Genomic DNA, 15,934 nt, shown 5'->3' with positions numbered 1-15,934 from the left:
TCATTCAGAGAAGACACACTAGTGCATCTGATGGTGCCATTCTGCAAACTCAGGCAGCGCTAACAGGCTTCTACCAAATCTTTCCGTTGCACAAAGCGCTTCTGCTTTAAGCTTGCACGGTCGGTTGCAGAACCGATAGCAGACCCGCTTGTAGAACCGCTTGCGCAAACATAACTTTTAACAGGATTCTCCTTTTGCGCAGTTTCCAGTAGTGCAACATCATTGCACTAAAAGAACTGAGCATGTTTAGCCTGGAGAAGAGAAGATTGAGGGGAAATACTTCAAAGGTTGTCACACAGAGGAGGGTCAGGATCTCTTCTCGATCCTCCCAGAGTGCAGGACACGGAATAATGGGCTCAAGTTAAAGGAAGCCAGATTCCAGCTGGACATCAGGAAAAACTTCCTGACTGTTAGAGCAGTGCGACAATGGAATCAGTTACCTAGGGAGGTTGTGGGCTCTCCCACACTAGAGGCCTTCAAGGGGCAGCTGGACAACCATCTGTTAGGGATGCTTTAGGGTGGATTCCTTCATTGAGCAGGGGGTTGGACTCGATGGCCTTGTAGGCCCCTTCCAACTCTGCTATTCTATGATTTGCACTGGGACATTGACACAGTTGGATACTGCCCAGAGATTTTAATTCGTACTCTCCGTAAAAAAATGTTCTCCAGGTTGGGGTGATGAAGGCAGCCCACAATGGGTTAGCTCCCGCTATCGCCCAAGAAAAGCAGGGACTCACATGACTGAATTTTAAGCCTTCTGTCGGTCTGAAGCTCCTCCTAGCCAGTTCGGGCTTGCTTTTCACCCAGGACAGCTAATTCTTATCTCCTCCTAACTCACGCCTATACTTATCTCTGTTTGTAAGATTCCTTCAACTTCTTACCTCTTTGACCTTTTTTCTCAGAACCAGCCTTTGTTTTATTTTTATCTTCTCTTAAGAAAAAAAAGTTCCTCTTCTGCTTCTTTTTCTCTGCCGCCTGCCTATCTTTCTCCGTGACCCCTCCGGCAAAGAAAACTCAAGACCTCCAAAACCTGCACGTGGGCAGCCCCTTCCAGGAGCCAGAAGAGAGGATAACACTGACGACAGGTGCCAGCCTCAATGGGAGCCCACTGCAACTCCCTCCTGGCCCAAAGGAAATAGTACGCAGAGGAAAAACACCACAGCATCATAGAATCATAGAATAGCAGAGTTGGAAGGGGCCTACAAGGCCATCGAGTCCAACCCCCTGCTCAGTGCAGGAATCCACACTAAAGCATCCCTGACAGATGGTTGTCCAGCTGCCTCTTGAAGGCCTCTAGTGTGGGAGAGCCCACAACCACCCTAGGTAACTGGTTCCTTTGTCGTACTGCTCTAACAGTCAGGAAGTTTTTCCTAATGTCCAGCTGGAATGTGGCTTCCTTTAACTTGAGCCTGTTATTCCGTGTCCTGCATTCTGGGAGGATCGAGAAGAGATCCTGGCCCTCCTCTGTGTGACAACCTTTGAAGTATTTGAAGCGTGCTATCATGTCTCCCCTCCATCTTCTCTTCTCCAGGCTAAACATGCCCAGTTCTTTCAGTCTCTCTTCATAGGGCTTTGTTTCCAGACCCCTGATCATCCTGGTTGCCCTCCTCTGAACACGCTCCAACTTGTCTACGTCGTTCTTGAATTGCGGAGCCCAGAACTGGACGCAGTACTCTAGATGAGGCCTAACCAGGGCCGAATAGAGAGGAACCGGTACCTCATGCGATTTGGGAGCTATACTTCTATTAATGCATCCCAAAATAGCATTTGCCTTTCTTGCAGCCATATCGCACTGTTGGCTCATATTCAGCTTGCGATCTACAACAATTCCAAGATCCTTCTCGTTTGTAGTATTGCTGAGCCAAGTATCCCCCATCTTGTAACTGTGCATTTTGTTTCTATTTCCTAAATGTAGAACTTGGTCTTTATCCCTATTAAATTTTATTACAAATATTACAAATGAGAAGGATCTTGGAATTGTTGTAGATCGCAAGCTGAATATGAGCCAACAGTGCGATATGGCTGCAAGAAAGGCAAATGCTATTTTGGGCTGCATTAATAGAAGTATAGCTGGACATCAGGAAAAACTTCCTGACTGTTAGAGCAGTATGACAATGGAATCAGTTACCTAGGGAGGTGGTGGGCTCTCCCACACTAGAGGCCTTCAAGAGGCAGCTGGACAGCCATCTGTCGGGGATGCTTTAGGGTGGATTCCTGCATTGAGCAGGGGGTTGGACTCGATGGCCTGGTAGGCCCCTTCCAACTCTGCGATTCTATGATATTTGTATAGGTAATCAGGACACTTGTCTCTGCACTTGGCTGGCCAGACCTTCTCCTAAGGATCCCCAAAGTTTTTATTCTCAGATGGATTTCTTGGTACTTACGAAAGAAACCTGTCTGTTGCCCAGTGGTTCTTCCTTACTTATACAAAGATATGTTTTCTGAGCTTTAGCCATGGATGGAAGGGGCTAGGAGGATCCTCAGACCCACAGAAGGCTTAAAACTCAATCACGTGAGTCCCTGCTTTTCCTGGGCGATAGCGGGCGCTAACCCACTGTGGGATGCCTTCTCCACACCGACCCAGAAGGAACCATCTCCAGAAGTATGAATGTTCTGTTTTCATTTTTGCCTGTGACCTAATGAGAACCCTGACTAGCTTTCTGCCATCAACTTAGACTAACATGTCGGAAGTTTGTTGCCTTAAATAAAAACATTGAAACGTTTCATACAAGTTGCCCAAACGCTAAACTCAACTAATTGTTGTTGTTTTTGCAGCTCCAGTTTCTCAATACTTGCTATAGGCCTTTTCCTATTGTTCAAAAATCATTTAGTCAAACACATCACCTCTATACGTAACAATCAGGACAGTTCATTCCGTTTCCTTGCATCCTTTGCAAGGTATGATAATAAAAAGCCCAGATCTTTGCTAATTAGGCTGTGGAAACTCCCCAAAGCTTCACAACAGCTATTGCTGTACGTTTCCAATGCAGAGACAGTAGCTCTAATCACAACGCTCTTACTGTCTAAGCAGTGTCCGATTCTTGTGGGTGCTGTTACAAAGTAGCTTCTACTGACTCCATTTTGAAGCAGCCGAAATCCCACCTGCAGCAGGAATGAGACGGAGACCATTCACAAAAGGCTAGATCAAGTGATCATTTTCTGATAGACTTCTTCAAATGCCTTCCCCAGAGACAAAGGTGGGGGTAAAATTAAGCAGAATATGAATGCTGGATGGCAGGAGAAATGCAGCCCTATTGTTGAACAGTACGACAATGGAACCAGTTACCTAGGGAGGTGGTGGGCTCTCCCACACTAGAGACCTTCAAGAGGCAGCTGGACAACCATCTGTCAGGAATACTTTAGGGTGGATTCCTGCATTGAGCAGGGGGTTGGACTCGATGGCCTTGTAGGCCCCTTCCAACTCTGCTCTAACAATCAGGAAGTTTTTCCTGATGTCCAGCTGGAATCTGGCTTCCTTTAACTTGAGCCTGTTATTCCGTGTCCTGCACTCTGGGAGGATTGAGAAGAGATCCTGGCCCTCCTCTGTGTACAACCTTTTAAGTATTTGAAGAGTGCTATCATGTCTCCCCTCAATCTTCTCTTTTTTCTCCAGGCTAAACATGCCCAGTTCTTTCAGTCTCTCTTCATAGGGCTTTGTTTCCAGACCCCTGATCATCCTGGTTGCCCTCCTCTGAACCCGCTCCAGCTTGTCTGCATCCTTCTTGAATTGTGGAGCCAAAAACTCCACAATTCAAGAATTCCCTCTGCTCTTTCCCCTGCTGTGTGTGCATGCTCTTAAGTCTCAAAAAGTCAGTCTTGAGGCTACTTCTAAGCCTCCACTTGCTCAGCTAATTTCCCCAAAACTACCTTGTGCATTTGTATCTGTTTGAACCTCAATAAATGTGCCATTGTAGCGTTATCCTATTCGATGGTGTAGATTTCTTTGAGTAAGAATCGCCTTACTTAGCCACGGACGCTCTATTGCCAGTGTCAAAAGATTTCAAAAGATTTCTCACAAGCGGGCGTAGGTCTCATGTGCAAGCTTGTACACGGGTCTAATGAGAGCATATCACGTAACAGTGCATTACCACCTAGCCCCAATAACTCATCCAATAACAAGGAGAACAAATCTTTGGTCAAAGTTGATAAAGGAAGCATCCACCTTACTTTTTTTAAATAAAAGGGGGAATTTGTTCTGAGACTCTGTGGATTCCAGGATTCCACTTGTATGCTAATTAAGGATTGTCAAATACAGAGCCTTTCACTTTGGCCTGCTCAGTTGATATCACCGTTGAGGTGCGGCCATATCAGATTCAATTCCGATAAGTTTTCCTAATGCAATATCAAGCACGGTTAAATTCATAATTATATATACTGGAAACTGTTGTTCAGTGTTTATAAAGACAAATTTTATACTATTTTCTTTTGATTATAGTTTGTGCAAACTTGGGTTCAAACGTTTTAACCGTGAGAGTTGTGAAGACACCCGAGCCGGCTCCAGTTACGTCTGCCTCTCATGTTTGTTGTTTCCATTTATAGGGTTCTCCATGTTCGTGCGCCCCCATCACAAGAGCCAATTCAGACAGATGTGCAAAGACCTGACTGGAATGAATTGCCCCAGCGAAAGTGAGGAGGTTCTGCTGCCAGCACCAGAAGGGAAATCGCACAGCTTGGGGGCCCCAGGCTGCACCGTGAAAGACAGTGGGTGTCGGGATAAAGCCGCCAGTCCAACCCCAGGTTTGGAATGCTCGTTTTACTAGAGTTTCCATGATCACTTTACAGCAGCCTTCCTCAACCTGGGGCGCTCCAGATGTGTTGGACTACAACTCCCAGAATGCCGCAGCCGGCTCTGCTGGCTGGGGCATTCTGGGAGATGCAGTCCAACACATCTGGAGCGCCCCAGGTTGAGGAAAGCTGCTTTACAGTGTAGCTCTCCCTTAACTTGGGGGAGTATTTGAGACGTATTGGGCGGGAAGCTTCACGGCAAGAACCATCTCCACATGATGTTTTTAAAGATATATTTGTGTTTCATTCACTCCATCTACCATATTTCTTCGATTCTAAGATGCCATCGATTCTAAGACGCACCCCATTTTTAGAGATGTTTATTTGGGAAAAAAGGGCATCTTAGAATCGAAGAAATACTACTTCCCACACCGCCCAGCCAACCTCCTCCCCCCCACTCCGCGCTTTCTTCTAATGGTTGTGTCCTTTTCTTTTTCCCCTCTGTGCGAGAAGAAACCGCACAGAAGAAACCTTCTTGCGCGGGAAGAAGGGGGGGGCCATAGAAACAAAGAGTAAACGATATTTTCGGGCGGGGAGAGAAAGGAGAAGACGCGATTAAGGAGCTAAAACGCTTCTCTCTCCAGTCCCACGTCTGTTCAATCGGTTCTATTTAAGGCGCTCCAAATTCTCCATAGGATCCGGCTCTTTACTTGTCGGTGCACCAGGGGACGACGACATGCGAGTAAGTCCCGTGGAAATCGATGGGACTTCTGAATAAATTTAGGATTTCCGAAGCACCTTCAGGACTAACAAAAACCCAGGCGCTTACCCTCCCAGCTCCTCCTCGCTCGCATGGTTCGCGGCTGCTGCAGGAGTTTCCTCTTTTCCTCTTACCGTATTTCTTTGATTCTAAGACGCCATCGATTCTAAGACGCACTCCATTTTTAGAGCTGTTTATTTGGGGGGGAAAGTGTGTCTTAGAATCGAAGAAGTACGGTACCTATATTGTGGAGCAGTATGATAAGAACCCTAGTAAGATGGAAACAGGCCATAGCTTATAGAGCAGTGAAAGTGGTTTGAGAGATGTTTCACTTAGAATCATAGAAGAGTAGAGCTGGAAGGGGCTTGTAAGGCCATCGAGTCCAACCCCCTGCTCAATGTGGGAATCTACCTTAAAGCATCCCTGGCAGATGGCTGTCCAGCTGCCTCTTGAAAGTCTCTAGTGTGGGAGAGCCCAGGCCCTTGTAGGTAACATTGTCGTACCGCTCTAACAGTCCGGACGTTTTTCCTGATGTCCAGCTGGAATCTGGCTTCCTGTAACTTGAGCCCATTATTCCGTGTCCTGCAGTCTGGGAGGATCGAGAAGAGATCCTGGCCCTCCTCTGTGTGACAACCTTTTAAGTATTTGAAGAGGGCTCTCATGTCTCCCCTCAATCTTCTCCAAGTGTGCATACATATATTTCCTCTGCCACAGCATCACCTGTGGTGAAAAAGTTTTTGAAATCTTGATCCTTTGGGATGGAATTCTGAATGCTCCCCTTCCCTCAACTCTAGATCCCTTGCCTTAGGCAAGCTTTCTGTTCATTTGTGTCAGAGCTTAGCTCAGGAAACCAGCGCTCTGTCTTCACGGTGCCCTAGCTGCCCATACCAAATTCCCCTCTCCGTTCCTTTCCTACTGTATCCTTTTTCCTTTGGGGGCCTAAAATAGACTTTTTGCTGCTCTTGCCACCAAACTCTTCTGTTTCCTCTCTGAAGAATAACATTATTGAGAGGGGAAGCCAAATCTTTATTGTTACGGTCAACAGACCATCAGCCATATAAACAGGCAGTTTACAGTAAAACCATAAATATACATTTAATTAAACCACATGGAGTTAGGTTTAAAAGGAAAAGGTCCCATTGTTGGTCTTATCTGAATAACCAGATTAAGAAGTTTCGTCACCTGCTCGGTAATTGTTTTGTTATAGCCTCGAAGCAGGATAGAATTCAGGTCCTTTATAGAACAGCCCGGGTACGGCTGAATAATGGAGAATAAAAGATCATTTCTGGCTTCTTGATAGAATCTACAATAGAATAATACATGGAGGGTAGTCTCCACTTCCGTATTGTTACAGGGACAGCATCTTTTTGTAAGTGGAGTTTTATTAAATCTACCCTCCATTACCCTAGAAGGATGGGCGTTAACCCTTGCCAGGGTAAAGGCTCTCCTACATTTGGGAATAGTCAGCCAGGACAGGTAGGGTGCCATCCCACCACTAGGAGGGCCAGGTACTCCCATGGACTGAGTGGAGCAGGGACCACATGCTGCTTGTTGTAGCTGCTGGAGAGAGGGGAAGTCTGGAGCCTCTTTGGCCACTCTAGCTGGCTGTATTCCATGATTTCTCTCAAGTAGAGAAGAGGTGGCCAAACTCTGTGATTTCTCTCTCAATAATGTTATCCTTCAGAAAGAGAGCACAGAGTTTGGTGGGCTAGAGCAGCACAGAGAGAGAGAGAGAGAGGGCCCGTTCAGAAGACACCTTAAACCAGAGCTTTCCAAACTGTGTGTCGGACACGTTAGTGTGTCAGCTGCAGTGTGTAGATGTGTCACGCAAACGTAACGAGAAACCTCTGAGTCTATGTGAAATAAGCAATACCAACTTGCATGCATTTTTATGCAGCAAAGGTGCCGATTAGAATGGTGCACTGGTATATTCCCCTTCCGTTGTATCCGTATATGCACACCACGGTCGAGGGATCATACCGGTACTGCGCATGCGCAGTATGCATCATCGGGTCGAAACAGCTGATTCCGCGTCACTTCCGGTGACGCGGCTGCACCTGAAGTGACGCGTTCGAGAAATTCCATGGGTCCAGTTTTTTGATAGAACACCGTCTCAACCGCCGCTCGATCGCAGCTCAACAAAATTGGTTCAATGTGAAAAGTCTTGGAAATGTATGTTATTATCTTGCAAATCATATATTTTTAAAAATAGAAATGAAAGGTTTTCATGAGATATGTTGTGTTCCCATACATTTCGTTATTACAATTTATGTATGTGTCCATATCTCTTATAAGGGGTTAGTTTAACCTCCGGTTTGCTAGTAAAACTGAATTACTGTGTCGCGAAATGATGCATGTCTAAAAAGTGTGTCACCAACATGAAAATTTGGAAAGCTCTGCCTTAAACCATGGCTTTAACCATGGTGGTTAAGCCAGAAAGCCAGGCCATGTTCAGAAGACACCTTAAGCCATGGCTTTAACCATGGTGGTTAAGCCAGAAAGCCAGGCCGTGTTCAGAAGACACCTTAAACCATGGCTTTAACCATGGTGGTGAAGCCAGAAAGCCAGGCCATGTTCAGAAGACACCTTAAGCCATGGCTTTAACCATGGTGGTTAAGCCAGAAAGCCAGGCCATGTTCAGAAGACACCTTAAGCCATGGCTTTAACCACGGTGGTTAAGCCAGAAAGCCAGGCCATGTTCAGAAGACACCTTAAGCCATGGCTTTAACCACGGTGGTGAAGCCAGAAAGCCAGGCCATGTTCAGAAGACACCTTAAGCCATGGCTTTAACCACAGTGAATAAGTTTTTTTGCTTTATTCAACATGGTTAAAGCTATGGTTTAAAGTGTCTTCTGAACGCAGCCTGGCTTTCTGGCTTAACCACTGTGGTTAAAGCCATGGTTTAAGGTGTCTTCTGAATGGAGCCAGAGAGAGAGAGAGATTCCGGCAAGGTGTGTGTATCTCTGTGAGAGAGACTGTGAGTGAGGAAAGGCTCTGCATGTGTTTATGTACATTTCTACAAGGGAGCTTTATCTTTGCTCCAGTATTTCATTGGGCCCTTCGGGGGACGTACACATTGCTCACTCTTCCCTTAGTTCATCGGCACCAGGAGGGCAGGATTGAAACTTCTAGATAAATTATGTGCAATAAACAAATAGAATGAAACCTATCCGTATGTAGCCATGTGTGCTTTTTGAGATACAATTGTGAAATACGCGTTGCAGGCTCATCCAAGAGCAAGGCAGAAGAACAGCTCCAGAGACCAGCCTCTCCCATAAGCAACTTGCAACCACCCAAGACCAAGGGAGGTCCCAGCAGTTTACGAGCGCCCACAAATTCCGACGACGTACCGATCTCACCAGTACACGGTAGGTATGTGCAGACCCCATGGAAGCGCTTCCTGCTAGAGAAGGGATGCCCCACCTGCATAGAAAATGCATTATGAATGCCAACGCTCAGTGGTAGAGCGCGCGTTTTGGGTGCACAAGATCACAGATTCAGTGTTGAGTATCCCCAGCTGAAGGATCCCAAGCAGCAGGGCTAAGGGAATCTTTGCTACCTAAGGCCTTGCACAACTGCTATGAGTTGAAAGTAGACCAGCCCTCCACATCCTCCAGTTGGGTCAGACGGCAGCTCCCATCATTTCCCAGACGCGCTGACTAGAAATGATGAGGGTTTTGGAGTCCCAACACATCTGGAGAACACCAGCATATGGAAGACTGGAAGTAGATGGTCTGATTCTCGATCCTCCCAGAGTGCAGGACACGGAATAACGGGCTCAAGTTAAAGGAAGCCAGATTCCAGCTGGACATCAAGAAAAACTTCCTGACTGTTAGAGCAGTACGACAATGGAACCAGTTCCCTAGGGAGGTTGTGGGCTCTCCCGCACTGGAGGCCTTCAAGAGGCAGCTGGACAACCATCTGTCAGGGATGCTTTAGGGTGGATTCCTGCATTGAGCAGGGGGTTGGACTCGATGGCCTTGTAGGCCCCTTCCAACTCCGCTATTCTATTATTCTATGATTTAGTTTGTGTCGGCTTCAGTTGGACATTAGAAGGTACTCCAGGTGTTCTACCTGCTGATCTGACCAAAATTTGAGAATCGGAGCACTTCCTTTAGCTAGCTTCTTTGTCCTTGCATTCTACTTCCTTCCCATAAATACACCCCTCCCAGTTTTTTATGTTTCCATACCTATGTGTGACAGTTTGATATTTGCTCTGAAAACAACCTAGCGGTTGAACTGCTTTGGGGTGGGAAGTGTAGAAGGAAAAGGTAAAGGAGGTATAAATTCGTCAAGGCCAGAATTAAATGGTAAGTAGGAAGTGGGTATTTACATACAGGCCAGACTAATTTCCCCTTGCCAGTGTTCTTCCTTGTATGTCAGCTGGTGGCTTTTTTCCATGTAGCTTCTGGATGAAGCAAGGGTGCTATTTTCCTTTGCTTCCACAATCCCAGAGCATCTGGAAGATGGAGCCAAGGAGGGGTCTCCTGGCAGGGAGGGGGGGGGTGCGGGGGAGAATAAAGCTCCCTGTCTCTCCTCCTTCTCCGGCTGATGGATGGGACTGTGTTGGTCTTCCTCTTCCCATGATGTTCTTCCTCGGAGGTAGAGGGTACAACTTCCCAGTGGCCCTTGGTTCCCTGGCTAGCGGCAGAGACCACAGAGCGCTCCCCAGCAGCTCAGGGCAGCTATAATATTTCAGAATCTGAAGTCTTACAACATCCGATGCATGCTCTTCCTCTGCGTCAGGCTTGAACTGCAAAAAAAATTGTTCAGGGTCAAAGAGTCAATCTCTTTTGAAGATCAGCTTCTCATTCCCTCTCCCCCCCCCCCCCCACCATCTCTTTTCCATATTAGGAGGATTCCAGTGTGTTAGATGCAAAACTGAGCATGGTGTGCCTTTTAAGTGCCAGCTGTGTGCCTTCACTTGTTGCAAAGCATGCTGGGAGAATCTCTTAAAGGTTGGCTTCACTTTTCCAAGTTTTGTTTTCCCCTTTCCTTGAACAGAATTGTCTGAAGGATGGTTCCATAATTCACTAGTATGAGAGTTACAGCTGAGCCGTTCTTTAATTTCAGTTCCTTCAAAGATGTGTGACTTGCCCGTTTTACGGTCTGTTTTCAGCTGAGATGCTGTTACACTTTTTTCATGTCAGAAAAGACGGGTTGTTCTTGCGGTCCTTTGCAACCAGAGGGTTCTCATAGGTGGTCCACAGTCTTACAGAAGCTGGATCTTTGGAAGAGACAGGTGGCTTTTGGTCAGTCAGGTTTACTCAGAGGATTACCTTGCAGAGGAAGACAATGCATAACTTTCCATGTTTCTGGCACCATTTTATATCCTGGTTTGAAGTACATGAGTCAGCTTTCACCTTACATGTTATAATGGTTAGGGCTGCAAACTGTAATCAATTTAAATTGTTTGTAGATTCTGCGGAAAAGGTTTTTCAAAAACACAACCCAAAACTGCAGAGAGAGTCAGTTTAATGAGCCTAAGCGACTAACGGTGACTTTATGTAGGCAAATCAAATTCTTTCCTGGGTAACGTCACTATTCCAGTCGTGAAACAATATAAAAAACAGCATCCAACAATTTTTTTACTGTGTTTGCTATCACCCATTACGAATGAAAAAGTTTAAATTACAAATATTTCAGCACTGAGACAGAAAGTTACAAATCTGATCACCAATATACATGGCGGATAACGATTCCAGTGGCCAGATGAATTTAAAATTTGCAGCCTTCTTTACTGGCATATAAATGAAAAGAGGCATTAAAGAAGCAACTGGACAATCATCTGTCAGGGATACTTTAGGGTGGATTCCTGCATTGAGCAGGGGGTTGGACTTGATGGCCTTGTAGGCCCCTTCCAACTCTGCTATTCTATGATTCTAGGAGAAGATTACCTACTCCAGAGTAGAATCATACTCAGACCTGAATAAATCAGGAGTCATGTCTTTCAAATAAAGATAATACCTTTCCACTACTCTGTGTACAGATTTTATTTGCAATGCCACACCTATGTAGAAACACCATGGGGTGGCCAGCACGAAAGCTGATGTAATTAAAATTCCTGATATGTGAAAATGGATGCAGAAAATGTCAGTTAAATAAAACTTACATTAATGTGCATTGTATTTAAATTGCCACACAAACATTATATTGACCCTTAAAAGTGTCCATCAAAAAAGAACTAAATGCCTGTTCTCATGACTGAGGAACGTAAGAGCCGTTGCTGGATCAGAAGACGGGCGTCAGCCAAATAAATGCTTATGGGAAGCTCAGAACAGGACATGAATGTAATTGGCTTGTGTTCCCCAGAAACTGGTATACAGAGATATTTTGCCTCTGTTACTGGACGTAATATCTAACCATCAGGGCTAGTAGCTGTTGATAGCCTTATCCACCATGAATCTGTCTAATCCCATTTTAAAGCTACATCCTGTGGTAGTGAAGGTCAAAGTTCACTTGGCTCTCACCAGAAAGTAGCTGCTGTGACAAAAGAGGTTTCCAGTGATGGCGTAGTGCCATTGGTTCTTTGAATCACCTGTGCATCAGCTGGATTCAGGCTGGCTTTACATCAGAAAGTTCATGCAAAATTGGTTGTACAGCAACCAGACAATTTTAAAACGGATCCAGGAAATTACAGTTCAAGTTAACATAACGTCTGCTCTGGGAACCAGCTCCCCTTCAGACCTGACAGAAGCACACTTTCCTGCATCTTACATTTTCTATAGAGAATGCATTATTTATTTATTTATTTATTTATTTTTATAGCACCATCAGTGTACATGGTGCTGTACAGAGTAAAACAATAAAATAGCAAAACCCTGCCGCCTAGGCTTACATTCTAATAGCATCATAATAAAACAATAAGAAGGGGAAGAGAATGCACCAAAACAGGCACAGGGTAGAGTAAAACTAACAGTATAAAAGTCAGATCAAAATCAAGTTTTAAAAGCTTTAGAGAAAAGAAAAGTTTTTAGCTGAGCTTTAAAATTGTAGGGAACAAAATTAACACCCATGCAGATTTGTGTGTGTGTGTGTGAGTGAGAGGTTTCTACCTGAAAAGCAAGATGTGTATTATTTGAATACCTATAAATCATTAAGGGATTTCCATATAGGTGTCAGGAAGTTTCTTGGAAATGCATGGTACAAGCAGGGTGGAAATTGCTTTAAACTATGCCTGACCCAAGGAGGAAGGAAGCTTAGACATATATCAAAAAGCAATTGGTGTTCTCTTAGATGGGAAGGGATGTGACCTGGATATTGCAGGGGCAAGGAAGAAGCAACGTGATTAAGAACAGGGGAATCAGTACCCTGGACCCAAAATCCCAGGAAGATCATTTCTTAACCTGTTACACCTTCAGAGAATTTTTGCTTTCTCGTTTCCTTGAATGGGATTGCAAAAGGGAAGCAGGAAGCCAGAAATAAAGTTTTATCTTTACTTCGGGGTTTTCCTCCATTGTTCAAGCATCCCTACACTTTCACAAGCTTTATATTTCGCCACTGTGATTATTTATCTTCTCTCGGAAGCACACAGTAGGAATTTGTTCACTTTGGGATGCAAGGCGCTGGGTGCTAAGCTAGCTATAATGTTAAGCACGTGATTGACCTGTGCTTGTTTTTTGTTCGTCAAACAGCAGCTTGTGTTGACCTGGCTCAGGGGTGGGGGACCCTCTCCTACAGATGCTATTTGCCCTTGGAGAAAACTGCCATTGTCACTAATAGGAGTTTTCCTCCTGGGAAAAATGGCAGTGGAGGTAGTAGTGCTATCTGTATTGGGTGGCATGGAGGAAAAGGGAATCTAACCTTTTGCCCACACAGTGGCCCCAATCTAGATTAGCAGTCTGCAAGGAGCATCCACATGGTTAATATCCCTCCTCCTCCTCCTCCTTCTTGGTCTCTGTGATTCATGCATGTTAGCTTTGTGCCTGCGCAGAACTGTTGTTCAGAACATTCTAGAATTGAATAGAGTTTTGGTGGGAGTCCTGCAGGCCCCCGGTGTGGCTCCTGCCTGCCTCTCACTTCCTTGTGTGAGTCAAAGAGACCATGAAGAAGACAAAGCAGTTTCTTACCTGTAAATGTGGTTCTTCGAGGGGTCATCTGTGAGCTCACGCAAACCCCCCCTCCCCGCTTGCCGTCTTTTATCCTTCCGCTGTGGCAGGCTTAGAACTGAGAGGCGGGCAGGCAGGAGCCATGCCCAGAGCGTGTGCAGAGCAGGTAGGCAGGAGCCCCGCCTAAACTTTGTTTAGCTGTAGAATACACCGAATGACTGTTCTGCATTGGCACCATAACCCCTATGTGTGGGTTCACCAATGACCACTCGAAGAACCGCAGTTCACATTTGGAATGTGTGCACCAAAATGCACAGTTTTTCGGTTGGAAAAGAAAAGTTTGCATTCAGAAACAGCAGCCAGGAGACCCAAGCTCAGAGGTGAAAACAGGAAGAATCTCAAGGAGCTCCAACCTTGCTGTTGTGGTGTGTAGCGGCTAAGGTGTTGGACTGGGAGTCGGGAGATACAGGTTCTAGTCCCCACGCGGCCCTAGAAACCCACTGGGTGACTTTGGACTACTCACAGACTCTCAGCCCAACCCTACCTCACAGGATTGTTGTTGTGAGGGTAAAATGGAGAGGAGGAAGAGGATGTACGCCGCCTTGGGTTCGTCGGAGGAAAAAAGGCGGGATACAAATGCAATAACAAATAAAGAGATAATCCCTAACACTCTACACATGCATGCGCACACCAGATATTGGAAGCAGAATACGTTATGCAGTTCTTATGTGCAGATAAACTCCATATATGCAACTCAGAGGACATAGTTTGGATTTTAAGAGCTTACACAGCCTTTGTTTTTTAAACAGTTTGAGCTGTTGCAGGGATGACTTAGGTTAACTATCTGCTTCTAGAGGAGTTGCTAATGTAAAAAAAGGGGTCTGTCTGTCATTTTTTTATTTTTTTTTGTCGTCTTCTCCCCCACCCCAGATTGCCAAGAAGTGCCCAGGATGCCAAGCTGATACCAAGAGAAGGCATTTAGCTCTTTCTTACTGGCCAGATGCCCAGTGAAAGAGATGTACATTGACAGCATCAGCTCCTTAACCAGGAAGACATGAAAGGAACCAAAATGTACATTTGTTTTAAGGGAGTTTCTTATGTGTTATCCATCATAAGATTTCCAGCTCTCGGTGGAAGATGAGAGAAGCAATATGATCTTTCAGATTACAATTACACAGGTATTCTAAGACATTCGACACTTTTGTAGTTCTCAGTCCCTTCGGGATTACATTTTTGATAAAGCCATTGCATTTTCATCCTTTTTGGTGAGGCTGCGTGCCTTTTAGCTTGTTGCAGAACGTTACATGGGCAACTTTGGATTTATACGCTCTCTCAGTCTCAGTGCCTTTCGTTAGCAGAGTTTGTGTGTCAGTCTTATCAGGAATTAATGTAAAACCTCCATGAAATCATTGTGGTTTGGCCTCTTATGGGATGCTTTTGGATTTTAGGCTTTATTTGTAAAAAGATGCAATTGGTTTGTGGACAGCAAAAAGCAGCTGGGTCGGTTTTGTCAAGCTGAGGTGGTCTCTTTGCTGGCTGATTACCAGAAAAGAGTTTTAAAAAAGAAAAAAAGACTCAACCAAAGAAAACTCTAATTGAAGTCATTTATCAGCTCATGAGAAGGCTTTGTTTGTTCAGCTCAACATAATTTTGGCCAATCTTGCGCTACTCCAAGCCTGTAGTGCTGAACAATGACTGTCATTTGTAATTTTTTTGCTAAATTAAGAAATTGTGTCAATTTTCAAATGTAGATAATATGCAGTGTTTACCTCCTGTAAATAAACATGTATTTTTTTTGCATTTGTGTAATGAGTGCCGTTCTTAAGTTCATACACACATCAGCAGCATTTCAAACACTGTAAGATTACGTTCTCAACGTCGATGACCAAGGCAGGATCTACACTACTGCTTTAAAGCGCTTTATAACAGTTTTGACAACTGTTGGGGCCCAGGACATGCTCCATATACAGTTGTCAAAACTGTTATAAAGCGCTTTAAAGCAGTAGTGTAGATCCTCCCCAAGAAATACGTCTTCCTGTTTAGGATCAGGATGTAAGAGATCTATATAAAAACATGTTATTTTTGTTTGTTTCAATTAAGTAGCACAACTCTTAACATATTCATTATGATGTCATGGTCGTTCTTTAATAAGAAAAGGGCCTTAAACGAACCAAAAGAAGCTTTATTTTGGTGTAACAGTTTATTCCAAATGTTGTATGTACACAGTTCTTGATTTAAGGTATTACTCTTGCCATTTGAGAAACATACACATGTGGAAGAGGAATGTATACCATATAAGGAAAAATGGAGTGAACGTCTTGGTGTTCTGTTACAGAAATAGGGACAGTCAAGACAGCAATTTTCAAATACGTAGAAGATCATTCTATACAGAGGAGGTGTT

The 15,934-nt window shown here is 44.7% G+C and overlaps 1 protein-coding gene across 1 annotated transcript in view; it reads left to right on the top strand.

Annotated features, from left to right (window-relative positions):
• Positions 1-15,329, top strand: part of RTEL1 (regulator of telomere elongation helicase 1) — a 106,428-nt gene extending 91,099 nt beyond the window's left edge. The window contains exons 32-35 of the mRNA XM_063147301.1: positions 4,540-4,737; positions 8,710-8,853; positions 10,340-10,443; positions 14,464-15,329. Of these exons, the coding sequence (XP_063003371.1) occupies positions 4,540-4,737; positions 8,710-8,853; positions 10,340-10,443; positions 14,464-14,544 (527 nt within the window). The 3' untranslated portion in view covers positions 14,545-15,329. The remainder of the gene's footprint in view (positions 1-4,539; positions 4,738-8,709; positions 8,854-10,339; positions 10,444-14,463) is intronic.
• Positions 15,330-15,934: the final 605 nt, after the last annotated feature.

The sequence above is a fragment of the Elgaria multicarinata genome, chromosome 1, assembly GCF_023053635.1.
Source record: "Elgaria multicarinata webbii isolate HBS135686 ecotype San Diego chromosome 1, rElgMul1.1.pri, whole genome shotgun sequence".
Taxonomy (NCBI): Eukaryota; Metazoa; Chordata; class Lepidosauria; order Squamata; family Anguidae; genus Elgaria; species Elgaria multicarinata.
The sequence above is the reverse complement of the archived record's forward strand: the minus strand, read 5'-3'. Positions and strand labels throughout refer to the sequence as shown.